This window comes from Tursiops truncatus, chromosome 15, assembly GCF_011762595.2.
Source record: "Tursiops truncatus isolate mTurTru1 chromosome 15, mTurTru1.mat.Y, whole genome shotgun sequence".
NCBI classification, from domain to species: domain Eukaryota; kingdom Metazoa; phylum Chordata; class Mammalia; order Artiodactyla; family Delphinidae; genus Tursiops; species Tursiops truncatus.
The window spans coordinates 78,684,647-78,703,118 of record NC_047048.1 but is presented as its reverse complement, the minus strand read 5'-3'; the positions used below and the strand labels follow the sequence as shown (position 1 = coordinate 78,703,118).

Sequence of the window (18,472 nt, the reverse complement as noted above, 5' to 3'; positions counted from 1 at the left end):
TTTCAATCAATAGTTTAAAAAGTGTCTGCTACGTGTTAGGCCCTGATAAGGAGTAGAAGCAGACTTACGCCCCCACCAAAAAAATCTCTGCCCTTGTGGAGCTTATTTTTGGTGGTATTGTAGTAAAGACAATAAGAAACAACCGAGTAGATATGTATGTAGTGATAAGTGCTAAAGAGAAAAACAAAGGGAGATGGAGAGGGAGGGGGTCCAAGGATTCCATTTTAAATAATGGGGGCAGGCGATGGCCTCACGTAGAGGAGGCATTTGAACAATGACCCGAACAAAGTAAGGACGTGAGCTTTGAGGATATTTGCTGGGAGAGCCAAAGCAAAGGGAAGAGCAAGTTCGAAGGTAGGAATGTGCTTGGCATGTTCTGCGGAGAGTGAGGAGCCCAGGGCACCTGTCGCAGAATAAAGTTGGATTGGGGAAACCGTGCAGCTGAAGTTAAACAGGCGACAGGCAGTCACATGAGTGATGTGTAGGTCATTTTAAGGACTTGGCCGAGGGTTCCGAGCTAGAGTTTCAGGATGTGATATAAGTGTTTGGAATAGACTTCAGAGGGCTGGGAATTAGGCAGCCTGGTGGCTTCGACCACAGCAGGAGCAACAGAGGTTGTAAGAAACATTCAGAGTCTCTCTGCAGATTGAACACAGAGCCAATACCATCTGCTGATGGACTGGATTTGGGGAGTTCCTATAAAATACTCCTCACCTGTCCTCTTTTTTCTCTTAGGAACATATAGGTCTGTAAGCAAAATACAGCCTATTTCTTCTTCTGCATTCAGAAAGGTTGGTATAGGGGATTGTGAAGAATCAGATATTTCTGGAAATATATGCAACTCTACCAAAACAAGGAAGCACTGATCGACATCAGTGGCCACACACAGTGAGCAAAGAGAACGAGTCTGACGGTACCCTAGTCCATTCAGGCTGTTGTAACAAGTCACCACAGGCTGGGTGGCTGAAAAACAACAGAAATTTATTTCTCAGTGTTCTGGAGTCTGGGAAGACCAAGGTAGAGGCACTGGCAGATTCAGTGTCTGGTGAGGACTTGCTTCCTGGTTCATAGATTCTGTGTCCTCAGCTGGCGGAAGGGAGGAGGGAGCTCTCCCGGGTCTCTTTGATAAAAGCGCTAATTTCATTCGTGAGGGCTCCACTCTCATGACCAAATCACCTCCCAAAGGTCCCACCTCCACATACCATCACAACTGGGGATTAGGTTTCAACACAGGAATTTGGGGGGTTGGGACACAAGCACACAACCCAGAGCAAATGGAGACTGTAAAGTTACAGACTGGCTGGGATTCTCAAGAGAAGAACTGATGTATAACCACAAGTTCTGGCTGCCTAGGGGTGAAGCCTTTGGATGACCTTGTTAATTATAGGGTGAAGGCAATGAAGAATCAATGATTTTCAACCACAGCGGAAAGTCTAGTCACCAGGATGTGATGGACCTGAGAGGTGGAGGAGAGGAATCAGTGCCAGGTAAGGGAAGGAGAAAGGAAGCAACTCTGTCCTTGTCCTAGAGACAAACCAAACACCCCTGTGGGCACCTTGAGCTCCGTTTTAAGGCAAGACCTCTCAAATTAAAATGAAGCACGTCATTCCTATATCATTGTTCGCCATCTTGTTACAAGAACAGACACTGTGTATGCACGGGATAAATGGGACATATTACATCTGGTGCAAAATGACCGGACATCAATAGTTTCAGGTGTCATAGAAATGGAGAGACTGGCTCAAGATTATTTTCAAGGGTTCAAAGTTATGCTCTCCCTGGCTTCCTGGATCACCGCTCCTAAATAATAGATTCGCAACAACTCCTTCCTGAGGACAAAAAAAATTTTATTTGAATAGTGGTAATATCTGGCATATGGAGGATAAACAGTAGAGGAAATCTAGACTCATACAGAAGTGTACTTGGATTCTCCTTTGGAGAGAAGGAAGGCTGGAAATGGGGCTGACCTTGGAAGGTAGAACTTCGCTATGAAATAGTGGGGAAATGAAGCACATGGAAGATGCTACTCTTGACTCCTTTTCCTACTTATCTCAAAAGTCTTGCTCTGTGCTTTTCCTTCCCTTATGTCTATATAGATGCACCTTTAAAGCATAGCATACACTTTATGTCTCTAAGCTGAGAAGGAATACAGCTTGTTCTACTGCTTTTCATTATTGTATAAACCAAGGTGTCAACACAAGCCCTTAGTAAGATGTTGGAAAGTCACCACTTTTGGAGAATTTGCACAAAAGGGAAGGTTATTCACTTTCCCTCACCTGGCTAAATTTCTGTGCTACTGGATCCACCTCTTCCAGCTTCTTCCCCTCCCTCCTCACCCCACATTCCAAGCACTGACTGAGGATCTATTCTGTATCAGGCACTGTGATAGACATAATGAGATCCAATCCCGACCCTCCAGGGGCTTCAATGTTGGGAGAAGGGCCTACCACGCAATTGAAAATTTACAAAACATGGTGATTTCTACAGTAGAGATTGGAAAAACAACAACAAATAGTAGGACACCAGAAGAGCGACTTCACATCAGTCAGTTATTTTAAACAATGAGCAAGTAGATATTATTTTAGAGATGTTTTGTCCTTGGAAAAAGTATCATTTGTACCTTTGTTAAAAAAGCAAGACAAGTTTTCAGACTCAATGAACTTGAGTTCCTTAGTTATGAACAGATTTCTGGAAAGCTACAACAATCGAGTCTTACCTTATGATAACACCTAAAATATGCAGCACGTTCATCGGAAAATTTCTCCAGTCTTTTTGGACCTTTGCTTGAAGCTTTCTTGAATACTAACCAACATCGTTGATAAATCTGCAAGGAAATACAAAGGCAGCACTCAGCATCACTACTGACTCAGATATTACCGGCATTTACATTTAGATATTTTCTTTTTTGATGTTTTCACCTGTAAAATATTCATAAGCCATAAATGTGATGTTGCTTTGGGAAAATAAAATTTTAAAACCCCAAGCTGTTTCCACAATGGGTGTATTATGTCGTTCAGAAAATCACTGGAATCAAAAGAAAATAAGTATTTGGAGGCAAATTTCTTCATACTTTGACAATAACACCAGTAGACGAAACACTGCAGAAAAACTCCCAGAAATAAAAATCCCAAATCAGCGCAAATAATATAAGCATTTACGGCACACACTCTAATTTCAAAGGCCATTATATACGGAAATCATAGGCCTGATATATGCCAAAGACTTTAAGTCCTAGAAAGAGACAGTCCCTATGTGTCATGTGACATTCCTCATAACTGACGGTCAAGAGCTGGGCCAGACACTAGACTAGCTAATAAATGCTGAAGAACACCAACCAGATTCTCCCTCAGAAAATTCAACCCAGAGACTCAAAGATTATTGCCAGGTTAGGGTGCAGTCCAAGTTAATACTGTAAAAAGTTAATATTGTAAATTAAATGAAAGAGAATTTCTGTTATTTCTTAAATATCCAAAGATATCAGTAAAATCATTAAAATCAATCCTATTGGCTTTCATCTTGCATAGTCACTGAACTTACCAAGGGTCATAAAAACATGGACAAAAGTGGAAAAGCAATGGAGGGAGGGTAGCCTTTTAAACAAACGGTGCTCAAATAACCGAATATCCATAGGGAATAAACAAACTCCTTAACCCAAAACACTCATACAAAACTTAACTGAGGAGGGAGGGAGATGCAAGAGGGAAGAGATATGGGAACATATGTATATGTATAACTGATTCACTTTGTTATAAAGCAGAAACTAACACACCATTGTAAAGCAATTATACCCCAATAAAGATGTTAAAAAAAAAATACAGCTATTCGAAAAATTAAAAAAAAAAAAACTTAACTGAAAATGGACTTAAATATTTAAAAAACTATTAAAAGTTTAGGGGGAAAAAAGGAGGAAATGTTTGGGATCATGGTCTGAACAAAGAGTTCTTAGACCTCATACCAAAAGCACAATCCATAAAAGAAAACGTTGCCACATTGTACCTCATCAAAATTTAAAACTTTCGCTATGTGAAAAATTCTGCTAAGAGAATGAAAAGACAAGCTACAGACTGGGAAAAAAATATCTGCAAACCACATATCTGACAAAGGATTAGTATCTAGAATATATAGAGTCCTCATATCTCAATAGTAAAGAACCAAACAATCCAATTACAAAATGGAAAAAAGACAGACATTTCACCAAAGAGAATATACAGATGATCAAGAAGCACATGAGAAAATGTTCAACATCATTAAGGCTTCATGGAAATGTAAATTAAAACCACAGTGAAACAGCAGTACACACCTATTAGATTGATAAAAATAAATAAAAATAATAATAAATAAAATAATAATAAAATTATAAAAATAAAAATAATAAAATAATAAATAAAAAATAAAATAAATAATAATAATGAAATAAAAAATAATAATAATGCCACCAAATGTTGACAAGGATGCTGAGAAACTGGATCACATGTTGTAACACATTGCCGGTGGGAATGTAAAATGGTGCAGCTCTGAGACACAGTTTCTTAAAAAACTAAGTTTTTTAAGTACGGCAGTTTCTTAAAAAACTAAGCAAGCAACATAGGACTTACAGTTGCACTCTTAGGACTCTATGCCAGAGAAATGCAAACTTCCCACACACAAAAAAATGTGAACATGAATGTTCATAAGCAGCTGGATTTGTAACAGCGCAAAACTGGAAACAACCCATCTGTTCTCCAATGGGTAAATTGTTAAACAATTTGGGGAACATCCATGTCATAGAATACCACTCAGCTATAAAAACAATATGAATGCGTCTTCAGAGAATGATGCTGGGTGGGGGGAAAAAAGCCAAACCCAAAAGGTTACATACTGTATGAATGCATTAATAGCATTCTTGAAATGACAAAATTATAGAAATGGAAATTAGATTAGTGGTTATCAGGGGTTAGGGGCGTGTGAGAAGGGAGCAGAATGGAAGAGGGGCTGTCTATACAGGTAACATGAGGGATCCTGGCAGTGATGAAACTGTCCTGTATCTTGACTCTATGAATGTCATTATCTTGGTTATAATATTGCATTGTTGTTTCAAAGATGTTACCACTAGGGAAACTGGATAAATGGTATAGGATCTTTGTGTAATAGTTCTTACAACCAAATGTGAGTCTACAATTATCTTAAAACAAAATGCTTATAAATTTTTAACAAAAAATGTAAAAGATCTTAAAAATTACAGCCTCATCTAATAACAGTTACCTATTCTTTTGCTACCAGACCGAAGTCTAATTAACCACTAGACTACATAACTTTGGAAAGCCAAGTGGCAAGAGACATTGGTAAGAATTCAAACCCAAAATCCTTTTCAGGGTGGAGAGTCAGCCATGCAAATTAACATTTTCAGGGCTATGGTTGGCAAATAGAAGACTTACCAACATCTCGCTGATGTCTGAATAACAGATGAGATCACCAGCTCCCTTAAAACCTAACCACCAGAGAAAGGACTGTAATTACATCGGGAAAGACTGTCACCCTGATTGTTCAAATAAAGGATGTGGAAATTAGGTCTCTCACTGTCGTTCTATTATTGGCAAACCCTTTCTTCTGGACATGGCCCTGAAAATGTGTTAAAGACAGCACGCTAAGGTATGCAAGAAATACGCCTACTATGGGGAAAAAAAATATTTTCACCAAAGGGGATATTTTATATTTCCTAAGTATGCCTCAACTTTTAGACCCAATCTTGAATGACAGTATTTCTACTTAAAAAAAAAAAAAAAAAAAACTTATTCATTTTCTTCATTTCTTCTGTCTGAAGTCTATCGAACACAAGCTAAAGATTCCTCAATTTCAGCAGGCCTAGTGATGTCCATCTTTGATTCATCCATATTACACTTAGGGGATTTTTGTTTTTCTTTTGTTCTATTAAGTATCAATAGTAAGAGCAAAAGTGCAATGTTATCATCAAATAACTGCAAGAGTACTATTGTATAAATTCACATGCAATATTGCTTACAACTATTGGCTGGAAAGTCACCCCGGAACAGATTAAAACATGTTGGTTCATCAGGAGATAAGGAAAACCCCAAACCTTGGTTTATCAAAAGGGGGTTCAGTGATTCTCCGTGTTGGCCCAGCCTCACTCAAGACAATTGTTAATTATGCAGATTCCTAGAGATTAGCCAAGGTCGACTGCATCAAAACCTCTTGGGGTAGGGCCAGATTGGCTCTGTACCTTATTCCCCAGGGATTTTGTTTGTAATATGCAAACCAATGCCATGAATATTCATAAAGACTTTCAGACAACCCAGTGCTTCCCATGTGGGACGGACAACAAAGAGCCCTCCAACAAATGCTCCATCCAGGACGAGGGCCTCTGGGCTGTGTGGTTTCCAACAAGCGACGTGCAGTCGCTTTGGACGTGGAGCAGCGTGAGATGCTGTCCTGAGACACGGTGAAGGTGAACGTGAAATCTGCTGAACTACAGTAAGTTCCCCATTTCACCTGCCCTACACTCTCGGTCCCAAGAACAGAAGAGCCACCAAGTAACAGAGAATTAAAAACTTGTCCTCGATATTTCAAAACTGGTTAGAGGAGATGAAGCAGGAGGACTCACTGAACATGGGAACATGTGGAGACAAGTTGGAGTAACACTGACATGGTTAAAGGGGCCACAATTGGAGAATAATCTCATTTGCATAATAGCATAGGGCATTTTTTTTCTTAAATTAATTCATTCAACCATCTCCTTCATATTTCATATAACACATCCACTGACCATCTATAGTATTTTTGAGCTAAGATTTTTCTTTCAATTGACTTGTTTTTAACTAAAAAATGTTTATCCCAACCATGAGAGCAAAGTGCAGTTTCAAACTGGACATGAAGAGTAGGGAATCCTAATGATAACTATACTCTTAGAGAATCTAATGATGGAATAATTTTCATGTTGAAATATCTCACCTTCTCTGCAGCAGGGTTCCGCATTCTCGGCACAGCTGGCATTTTAGACAAGGTAATTTGGGGTAGTGGGAAGGGCAGGGCTGCTCCTCCAACTGGATGCCAGCAGCACACCCCTCCTACCCTGCTGACAACCGGAACTGTCTCCAGACATTGCCAAATGTTCCCTGGGGGGGCAAAGTCAGAACCACTGCTACAGGTGAGTGCACGCTGAGCCACGACTGCAGAGTTGAAGAATATGAGGTTATGGGAATATCTTCAAAGTCCTGGCTTTGGACAAGTCAATCCACACAAGCCACTGTCAAAGCTAAAACAGACAAGCACATCACACAGTTCTGACAACCTGAGTGGATGTACGTGAGATTTAGCAGTTATATAAAAATCTCCTTCAGTGTGTATTTTCTTGGTGGTGGTGGTAGTTTTACTACACCTAATTTTCAGCCTTAAATTGTCATCAAGCCATTTATGATTTCTGTTATTTTTTCCATTGTCTTCCCTTTCTTTAAAACTTGAAATCCTTAATAACTAATTAGCTCTGGTTTCAAATCTCTGATATTTTTACTAGCTACTTTTCCTAACAAAGTCTAGTCTGGTAAATTCACCAAGGTTTCCAGGGCCAAGGAAGAGCGGAAACAATTTAGAATTTGCTTGGAGTTTCTAATTTCATTAGCAGTCCATCACAATGTCTTGAACAACAGAGTCACAAACTAAACATCTATAGGACGTATCTTTTTTTTTTTTTTTTTCTTTTTTGGCCATGCCACATGGCTTGTGGGATCTCAGTTCCCTGAGCAGGAAACTCCCTATAGGATGCATCTTATGAAGATAACACAAAGCAAATTTTGGTCACAAAATTTCTGTTAAGAGGAAAATTATATACTGCCTTTACATAAGCTCAAGAAAAGCAGAAAGCTTAAGTAAGATGTGACCATTTAGGACTTCACAGTCTAGTGCAAGTATCAGCAAACTTTTTTCTGTAAAGGGCCAGACAGTAAATATTTTAGCCTTTGAGGGTCACAGGCCCTTGTTGCAACTACTGAATTCTGCAGTGGTAGCATGAAAGCAGCCATAGGAGGATATATGTAAATGAAAGGTGCAGTTATCTTCCAATAGAACTTTATTTAAAAAAACAGACAGTGGGCCAGATGTCACTCACAGACTGCAGTTTGCCAGCCTCTGGTCTTTGGTAGTCTTTCTCAACTGTTTAAGCTCAGGCCAGCTTTTGATGAACATAAAAATCTGACTGACATGTCCCTCTTCAGGGAAAGAGGGGAGGAAATATCTCCCAGGTGAGGATCCCTATATATCCCATATCTCCCCACAAGCCAAATTTAACTTCAACTTCTATTAAAATGTTGACTTGATGCCTTTCAATGCCCTCCACCACATACTCCACACGTTTCTGGTCTCGACGTCTGCTGCTGGGACCCACTGCTCTACAATGGATGCAGATGCTGTCCTAAAGAGGCCTTTTACAGGCAGGGACATTAGCATCTCAGCTCTACCTTTTTATAGTTACTGTATTCTACGCAGGGAAGGTGCTCTTTGGGGAGAAAAGGTAAGTTAGGACTGTTTTCCAATTTGCCAGCATCCGCTTCCCGTACGCAGATTGATTTTTCTCTTCTCAGGGCATTCTCTCCAATTCTAAAGATATATCCTCAGTCTTCTAATGCTAAATTAGCCTCATTTCTCACACTCTAATCCTGTTTTTATTTATTCTCCAAAACAAATCAAATATTCTTCTTATCCAGGGTGTTAGTAACAACACCTAGCATTGGTCGAACCCTTTGTGCATGGCAGAGTGCTAATCCCTCCTTGTGCATTATCTCAACTAACCCTACCAACAGCCCTATAAAACAGATGCTGTTATTATTCCCATTTTACAATGAGGAAATAAGGCCTCAGTGAGGTTCCTCACTGAGTACTACTCAAGGGCATGAAACTGGTAGAAACAAGCCAGCATTCCAACCTTGGTTTGCTTGATTCTGAAGAACAAGCTCTTAACCATTCCTCCAGGATTTTCCCAGAAAAGTTGATCTCCTAGGGATGCATAAACTTATGCTGAGGGTCGAGCTGTCTGTAAGAAGTTGATTTTCATGCTTATCATAATCTAAAAAGAGACGTTTAGCTGTAACCATATGCTCTTTCATCTGGACTACGACTTTATCGTCTAGTTATTTTGGTGTGACATTTGCATTTGTGATTTTAAGTTCCCTGGCACCAAGTGTTCACCAAGAGTGATAGTTTTTAATGGAGTATTTCTGCAATTGGGGTCTGAAGACCCTATTCCAGGACTGCAAGTTAGCCTAGCAGTTTGTAAGATGTGTTTTCTTTGAAAAAGAATTCCACTCTCTCCCTCCTTAAGTAACAAAGTATTCAGTATCCTTGACTGCAGTCCAGAAACTCAAACGTGCCGAGTATTTCTAACTATGTGGTAAGTATCTCATGTTAAGTTCTCAGCTTTTCTTGGCCTTCCTTCCCTCTCTAAACTTTAGTCTCTTGTTATTCATTAGTTACAGCTGCAGTAAACCAATGTCCTGGCTAGCTGGCTCCCTGCTGGTATGTGTAGTCAGCTCCCTATAGAGCTGACCAGTCACTTCTCTAGGAGTGTCCAGCCCAGCCCTCCACTTTGGCCAACGATGCATGGCCACAGTAAGTAGCTGCCCACCCAGAGTCCTGGGCTCCTCTGTGACTGATAAAACACCACAATCCAAGTTCAACCCAACAGCCACAGAAATTGGTGTTGGATGATGCAATCTGGAAGCAGAGGGATAATCCCCCCTCCATCCTGTCTGCCACTGTCTGCAAATAATCCTTCCACAATATTAGAATTTTGACCGGGATGATCTCTGAGACCAAGATGCTTAAAATTTTCTAGTCTTATGAAGGACTCTGTCATTATGGGATTTCAGAAGGTGACAGATGAAGAGTATAAGAGAAGTAGTTCTTTGGCATCGTGGAATCGTAACAGGTAGGCTGCTACCAACTCCATCTACCAAGATAATGAGCTGGTTCAGAATTATGTATTTTATGAGGGGAAAAAATCTTTTCATTGAGTAAACAACATGACTCTATGCCTATCATTTATATATACCTTTCATTTATAAGGAAAGAAATGCTAATTTGGAGAAGGTTTTGCACAGTGGGTAGCAAGGTTCATTTTAAATTCACTGCAAAGAAAAACACCTGTAAAAATGAGATAATTAATCATAAAATAAAATTTGTACAAAGAGGATTAAAAATACTTCAAAAGCATCCACAGGCAATAAATTACCAATCCTTTGCTGACGGTGAAGTAAAGTAGCACAACCTTTCTAGACGGTAAATCATGCCTACCCTTTGACCTGGAAATACCATTTCTAGAACTTTCCCCTGAGGAAATCATTGAGGAAATATGCAAACATATGGGAATAGGGTTCTTTGGCATAAAAACTGAAAGCGCTCTAAATGTTCCAGGGGACTAGCTTAATTAATTATGGCATCTCTGTAAACTAGAAACTTCCATCATTAAAAATGATGTTGTAAAATAATATTTATACCATAGAAAATGCTATTAGTAAGTTATTAAGTAAAAAAAAGTAGGTTGTCCCTGCTTTTTAATCTGTTTCTACTCCAGTATATATACTCATTCAGTAAATAAGGTCCAGTTGCTCCTCCAAAAGGGCTGAGAGCTATCTATATTTCCACCCTTCCCCACCTCCCCTCACACACACACACACACACACACACACACACACACACGCACACACGTGCACATACACACACAAACATGCACACACGATGACAGGACAAAAATGTCTGCTTCAGTGGAAAACTATGCGTTCTCTAGGACACACACATCCAGTATTATCTGCTTCTGATTCTGTGGGAGCTATTCTACAACTCTAAACTGTAGATTACTGATAGAAATGCAAAATAATTCCAGTCCATAAAGATGCAAATTCTGTAGAGGTTCTGTTGATTTCCCTCCCCCACTGTCACGAAGCTAGTTTTGCCTCCTTGGGAACATGCATTTCACTATGCTGGATATATAAACATGTAGGTTCTTTGGATTCCCCTTAGAACTAGTTATTATAATATTCTGTGTTGCTCTCTCATTCAGTTAATAAGCTAAGTAGAATCTTCAACATGTGCTCTTTCTACATCTGTATGAGAGTCATGATAAAAACAGTTAACTGTTTTTGAAAAAAAAATTTTAACACAATCCGTCGGTCACTGAGTCCTGTGTATTTCACCTTCTGGTTAAACCTGGAATATCTGTTTTTCTGCAGGGACCACCACCCTAATCTAAGCCACCACCTCCTGAGCTTCAGAGTTTCTCTGCTTTCATTCTTGCCACTTTTCAATCCACTTTCTGCAGGACATCTGGGGTGACCTTTAAAACACTCATCTGACCACATCAATCCACTGCTTAAGCATTTCTGTGCCTGTTGCCTTTGGGGTAAAAAACCAAAGTCTTAACAAGACATTCCAGAACCTGCAAAAACTGGCCCCCTCCCTACCTTTTTTGCCTTATTTTGCTGATTTCTTCATTTATATATTCTTCACATGTAACTATATACACATATTTTTAGTAATAATCAAACAAGTAATACAAGGTTATTTGGAAAAATTCTCATAGAATCAGTATTGGCCACCAGCTGTTCTTGCCACACATAGGAAACCCTTCCCTTGTCAGACAAAGCTGACCACTGTAGAGAGCGGACACTGTAGAGAGGGAAACGTGACGGCTCCTTTCCTTCTCTCCCCAATTCCTTTCTGTCCCCCGGATCCACACAGGAGGAAGAGAAGTAAGAAACAGGAGAGCTGCCTGAAGAAGCCATACACAGTTAAATGTCCTTATTTAGCTTCTACTTTTAAGCAGCCTTAGAGAAAAAAACCAAACTACTCTAAGAAATGCTAGAGAATCTTGACTACTGGGTGAGCATTCTATTCAAACAAAAAACTGGGGAGCTGATATCACTCATTAATTCATTCAACAAATATTTACTGGGTGCCTACCATGTGCCAAGCACTGTTTAGGTACTAAGGACACGGCTATAAACGAAGTGGAGGAATCTGCTGCCTTCCTTACGCTTACAGACAACCGATAAGATGACATGATATATATGCATACATACATGTTCATGTGTCTTACAGTACACAGGTAATATGTCACAATATGTCATATGGTGTTAAGTACCATGAAGGAAAGTAAGCCAAGAGAGTAGATGAGAATTGCTAGTGGTATTTCAATTTTAAATAGGGTAATCAGGGAAGTTCTCAAAGAGAAAGTGACGTCTGAGCAAAGACCTGAGACAGGAGGTTTGGGGGAAGGGGGTGCTAAGCAGAAGCAGCAGCAAACGGGCCTTGACACAGAAACATGCCTGGCGTGATGAAGCCATCAGAAGTCCAGAGAATTCAGAGATGGTGGTGGTGGGTAGGCCTTATGGGTCTTATTGTAAAGACTCTGAATTTTTCTCTGCATGAGATGGGAAGTGAGATGGAGGGTTTTGAATGGAAGTAATATGATCCAATTCACTTTTAAGAACACTGCAAGGAACTAAAGGCAGAATCAGGGAAACTAGTCAGGAGGCTGCTGCTGCTATAAATCACATGGGAGGTGAGGATGCCTTGGGTCAGGATGGAGGTGGGGAAGGGAACGAGAAGTGGTCTGAATCCGGTTATATTTTTTGTTTTTTGATTTTTTTTGCGGTACGCGGGCCTCTCACTGTTGTGGCCTCTCCCGTTGCGGAGCACAGGCTCCGAACGCGCAGGCTCAGCGGCCATGGCTCACGGGCCCAGCCCCTCCGCAGCATGTGGATCTTCCCGGACCGGGGCACGAACCCGTGTCCCCTGCATCGGCAGGCGGACTCTCAACCACTGCGCCACCAGGGAAGCCCCGGTTATATTTTGAAAGCAGAACCAACAAGACTCACTGATGAGACTGGATATAAGGATGAGAGTAAGGAGAGTCAGGGATAATTCCAAGATTTTTAGCTCAAGCAAGTATTGATAGAAGAATGGGGTTTCCATTAGCTGAGCAAGCCTGGAAGAAGACCAGGATCTGAGGGAGGATATGGAACGTGATGATGGATGTAAGGAGTCTGTCGTGCCTGTTAAACACCTAAGTTTATATAAACATTATCAAACATGATGAATAGTCAGTTATTTGTGTGTGTTATATATACATATATCTTTTATAGAAGGTTTTATTGTACTTTTAAAATAAATTAATAACACTTTCTTTCTATAGGCCTGTTGGGAGAATGGAATAAGTTAGTGCATTTAAAGGGTTTATATTGCTGGGGAAGCACTTCATAGAGGTCAGCAGCTCATACCATCCAATCAGGCAGTGCTTTGCCTGCAAACAAGGACAACACCCATATTGGTTCCTTCAGTTACTCATTAATTTTGCGAATATTTACTGAGCATCTACTATGTGCTAGGCCCTGTTCCAAGCACCGAAGAAATGGCACGGTATAAAGCAGAGTCCACAGAGTTCACTTTCTCATGTGCAGAGACAGATAATTATCTGTCTCCCAGCCCCAAACACAATGCCTAGCATGGGGTCATAATAATTACAGACTACATTTGCAGAATACCGTCATTTGGTAGTATGCACCCAATAAATATTTCGTGAAGTTAAACAAGAAATGATGTCATCGTGGCTTCCAAAGCAGTCTTTAAGTGATCACCAAACCAAAATCACCAACCCTGAGCTCCAATTTCACAGCCTGGCTCTATACAAGCTGACCCGTGCCTATTTGTCAGACCTCTTCACCCACCACTTCCTGCTTCACTCGTGGCACCCCAGTCTCCAAAATGTTCCATTCTTCTCCGATGAGGGATGAGAGAATGTGCTGGAACTCTCTTCCCCTTGCTGTTCACAGGGCTGCTTCCTTCTCATCCTTCAGATCTTGGGCGAAATTTCTCTATCACTTAGCTATTTTTATGTAACAAATCACCCCAAAGCTTAGTAGCTTAAAAGAACAGCCATCTTTCACTTCTCATGAACTGGACGGTGGATCAGGCAGCTCTACTGATCTGACCTGGCTCCTGGCTCATTCACAGGTGAGCAGTCAAGGCAGGTGGACTGGAGTTTGCCTGGGGTGACTCAGCTCTGCACTGCACGGTCTTGGATTCTCCAGAAGGTTAGCTGGGGCTTATCATCACAGAGCAAGCAGAAGTCCGAGAAAGCAAGCGGAAAAGTCCTCTATTCCCGAGGGTCCCTTCATTACTGCTGGGTTGAGGGGGGAGCTCTATCTTCTCCTGTGATCCCCACTGACACAGCAGTGGGGGTGGTCTCATTACCACTGGGCACTGGTGAAAATCCTGGCCCTCCACCAGGCCCCCTCTGACCCCGCTCGAGTGGGGAGAGGGACAGGCGCCTCATTACTGCTGAGTGAGGTGTACAGACCCCCAACGTGGTCTCCACTGACACCACGGTGGAGAGGGCTAACCACCAAAGGGCCAAGATGAAAATCCTGGCTCCCTCCTTGGCCTTCACAGACACCAACTAGGTGGAGTGGAGGACCTTGTTACAGCTGAAGAGGACCAGAGGATGCCACCCCAAAATATGCTACTCTGACGTCAGGATTACTTTGAGCTGAAGACAACTGAGAAACAGCAGATGCAGGAGGATCTCTCTGCCTTCCCCCTTCTCCCTAAAAGCAAGGCATACATTTTTTTTTTCTATGTGACATGGACTTACACATAAAGCGTTTCCCTCTCTTACACCAGGAAGACCAGAGACAGCACCAAGATGAGTCTGTATACCAAACCACACTAAACAACCCTAATCTACAGTAGAACTTTCCTAGTCACCTTCCCACAATTTACCACCCTGAGATGCTCAAATTCCCTTTCCTTTCTCTAGTCACTTCTCCACAGCTTACAACCCTGTGTCAAAATGGTGTAGAAGATTCTGAGCCTAAAGTATCGCTCATTGTAGAGGGGAATGCTTTAAACAGCTCGGGTGAAAGGTGAGAGCTCCAGGGCACAGGTGTTACCAGGAGTCGGGCAGAATAAGAAATGGCCAAACTGTTCTGCAAAAGAGTGATTTGGGTTTTTTCTTTCAAATTCTTTACTTTTTTTTTTTTCTTGATACTTTGAGAGAAGGAAAAATGAGAGAGAGAAAAGTAAAAGCAGCAGAAGGGAGAGAAAGAAGTCATGAATCTGGGCACTACTTGGAAAACAACAGGCAGAACACAAATCTGAGTGGGGGCAAATAAAGGACTTTTAGGAAGAGGAGTGACAAAAAAAAAAGAAAGAAAGAAAGAAAGAAAGAAAGAAAAAAAAAGATTCTGAAGGCAGAGTCAAGATGGCAGTGTGGGAAGATGCAGAGTTAACGTCTCCCCACAACTAGGGCGCCTGCCGGCCACTGGTGGGGGACTCTGACACCCAAGGAGATGGGAGGAACCCCAGAGTGAACCGGTAGGAAGGAAGGGGACCGAGGGGGGAGAAGAAGTGGAGGCCAGACAGGATCCGTGCCCCTGAGGCCAGAGACATCAGGAGAGGCAGGTGGGAGGGGAGGGAGGAGCAGAGGGTGATAGCCCCGCCCACTTGGGCACAGGGAGCCTGGCCCACCACCCAAACCTCACCCTTGCTTAGGCCCCGCCCTCCACAGCCCAGGCCTTTTGGCCCCCTCCCTGTTTTTTCTTTTTTCTTTTCCCTCCTCCTCTTTATTACTACTGTGGTACTGATGTACCTTCCAGTTGTTGATTCATTTATATTTTTATTTTTATATTCTTCCTAACATACCTGTTAGTTTCCCAGTCTAATTTTATTTTTTACTTTGTTATTGTTTGGGGTTTTTTTGCCACCCCAGGAGGCTTGTAGGATCTTGGTTCATGAGCCCGGGGTCGAGCCAAAGCTCCTGTGGTGGCAGCTCTGAGTCCGAACCACTGGACTAACAGAGAACCTCAGACCCCAGGGAATATTCGTCAGAGTGAGGTCTCACGGAGGTCCTCATCTCAGCAGCAAGACCCAGCTCTACACAACAGCCTACGAACTCCAGTGTTGGAAGACTCCAGCCAAACAACCAGTAAGACAGGAACACAACCCCACTCATAAAAAAAAAAATGAGATGGCAAAAAAATATGTCACCAATGAAGCAGCAAGGTAAAAACCTACAAGACCAAATAAATGAAGAGGAAATAGGCAATCTACCTGAAAAAGAATTCAGAGTAATGATAGGAAAGATGATCCAGAATCCTGGAAATAGAATGGAGGCACAGACTGAGAAAATACAAGAAATGTTTACCAAAGATCTAGAAGAACTAAAGAACAAACAGATGAACAACACAATAACTGAAATGAAACATACACAGAAGGAATCAATAACAGAATAACGGAGGCAGGAGAACAAATAAGTGAGCTGGAAGACAGAATGGTGGAAATAACTGCCAAGGAGCAGAATAAAGAAAAAAGAATGAAAAGAATTGAGGACAATCTCAGAGACCTCGGGGACAACACTAAATGCACCAACATTCAAATTATAGGGGTCCCAGAAAAAGAAGAGAAAAAGAAAGGGTCTGAGAAAATATTTGAAGAGATTATAGTTGAAAACTTCCCTAACATGGGAAAGGAAACAGTCACCCAAGACCAGGAAGCACAGAGAGTCCCATACAGGATAAACGCTAGGAAAAATACACCAAGACACATATTTTTGTTTTTGTACTTTTTAAAGAAGATGTTGGGGGTAGGAGTTTATTAATTAATTTATTTATTTTTGCTGTGTTGCATCTTCGTTTCTGTGCGAGGGCTTTCTCTAGTTGTGGCAAGCGGGGGCCACTCTTCATTGTGGTGCACAGGCCTCTCACTATCGCGGCCTCTCTTGTTGCAGAGCACAGGCTCCAGACGAGCAGGCTCAGTAGTTGCGGCTCACGGGCCTAGTTGCTCCGCACCATGTGGGATCCTCCCAGACCAGGGCTCGAACCCGTGTCCCCTGCATTGGCAGGCAGATTCTCAACCACTGCACCACCAGGGAAGCCCCCAAGACACATATTAATCAAACTAACAAAAATTAAATTCTAAGAAAAAATATTAAAAGCAGCAAGGGAAAAACAAAAAATAACATACAAAAGAATCCCCATAAGGTTATCAGCTGATTTTTCAGTGTAAACTCTTCAGGCAATAAGGGAGTGGCAGGATATACTTAAAGTGATGAAAGAGAAAAACCTACAGCCAAGATCACTCTACCCAGCAAGGGTCTCATTCAGATTCAAAGGAGCAATCAAAAGATTTTCAGACAAGCAAAAACTAAGAGGATTAAGCACCACCAAACCAGCTTTACAACAAATGCTTAAGAAACTTCCCTAGGTGGGAAACACAAGAGGAGAAAAACACCCACAAAAACAAACCCAAAACAATTAAGAAAATGGTAATAGGAACATACATATCAATAATAACCTGTAATGTAAATGAATTAAATGCCCCAACCAAAAGACACAGACTGGCTGAATGGATACCAAAACAGGACCCATATATATGCTGTCTACAAGAGACCCACTTCAGACCTAGGGACTCATACAGACTGAAAGTGAAGGGATGGAAAAAGATATTCCATGCAAATGGAAATCAAAAGAAAACTGGAGTAGCAATACTCATATCAGAAAAAATAGACTTTAAAATAAAGACTGTTACAAGAGATAAGGAGGAACACTACATAATGATCAAGGGACCAATCCAAGAGGAAGATATAACAATTTTAAATGTTTATGCACCCAACATAGGAGCACCTCAATACCTAAGGCAAATGCTAACAACCATGAAAGGAGAAGTCGACAGTAAGACAATAATAGTAGGGGACTTTAACACCTCACTTACACCAATGGACAGATCATCCAAACAGAAAATAAATAAGGAAACACAAGCTTTAAATGACACAATAGACCAGTAGATCTCATTGATATTTACAGAATGTTCCACCCAAAAGTGGCAGAATACCCTTTCTTCTCAAATGCACATGGAACATTCTCCAGGATAGATCACATCTTGGGTCACAAATCAAGCCTCAGAAAATTTAAGAAAATTTAAATTGTATCAAGCATCTTTTCTGACCACAACGCTATGAGACTGGAAATCAATTACAGGAAAAAAACTGTAAAAAACACAAATACATGGAGGCTAAACAGTGCACTACTAAATAACCAAGAGATTACTGAAGAAATCAAAGAAGAAATAAAAAAATACATAGAAACAAATGAAAACACAATGATCCAAAACCTATGGGACACAGCAAAAGCAGTTCTAAGAGGGAAGTTTATAGCAATACAATCTCACCTCAAGAAACAAGAAAAATCTCAAATAAACAATCTAACCCTACACTTAAAACAATTAGAGAAACAAGAGCAAAGAAAACCCAAAGACAGTAGAAGGAAAGAAATCATAAAGATCAGAGCAGAAATAAATGAAATAGAAACAAAGAAAACAACAGCAAAGATCAATAAAACTAAAAGCTGGTTCTTTGAGAAGATAAACAAAATTGATAAACCCTTAGCCAGATTCATCAAGAAAAAAAGGGAGAGGACGCAAATCAATAAAATTA

At 41.0% G+C, this 18,472-nt stretch overlaps 1 protein-coding gene across 1 annotated transcript in view; it reads right to left on the bottom strand.

The window, feature by feature from the left end:
* The window catches only part of DOK5 (docking protein 5), a 139,561-nt gene that overhangs the window by 60,217 nt on the left and 60,872 nt on the right, over nt 1-18,472 (bottom strand). Inside the window, exon 2 of the mRNA XM_019944042.3 lies at nt 2,717-2,824. Within this exon, the coding sequence (XP_019799601.1) occupies nt 2,717-2,824 (108 nt within the window). The remainder of the gene's footprint in view (nt 1-2,716; nt 2,825-18,472) is intronic.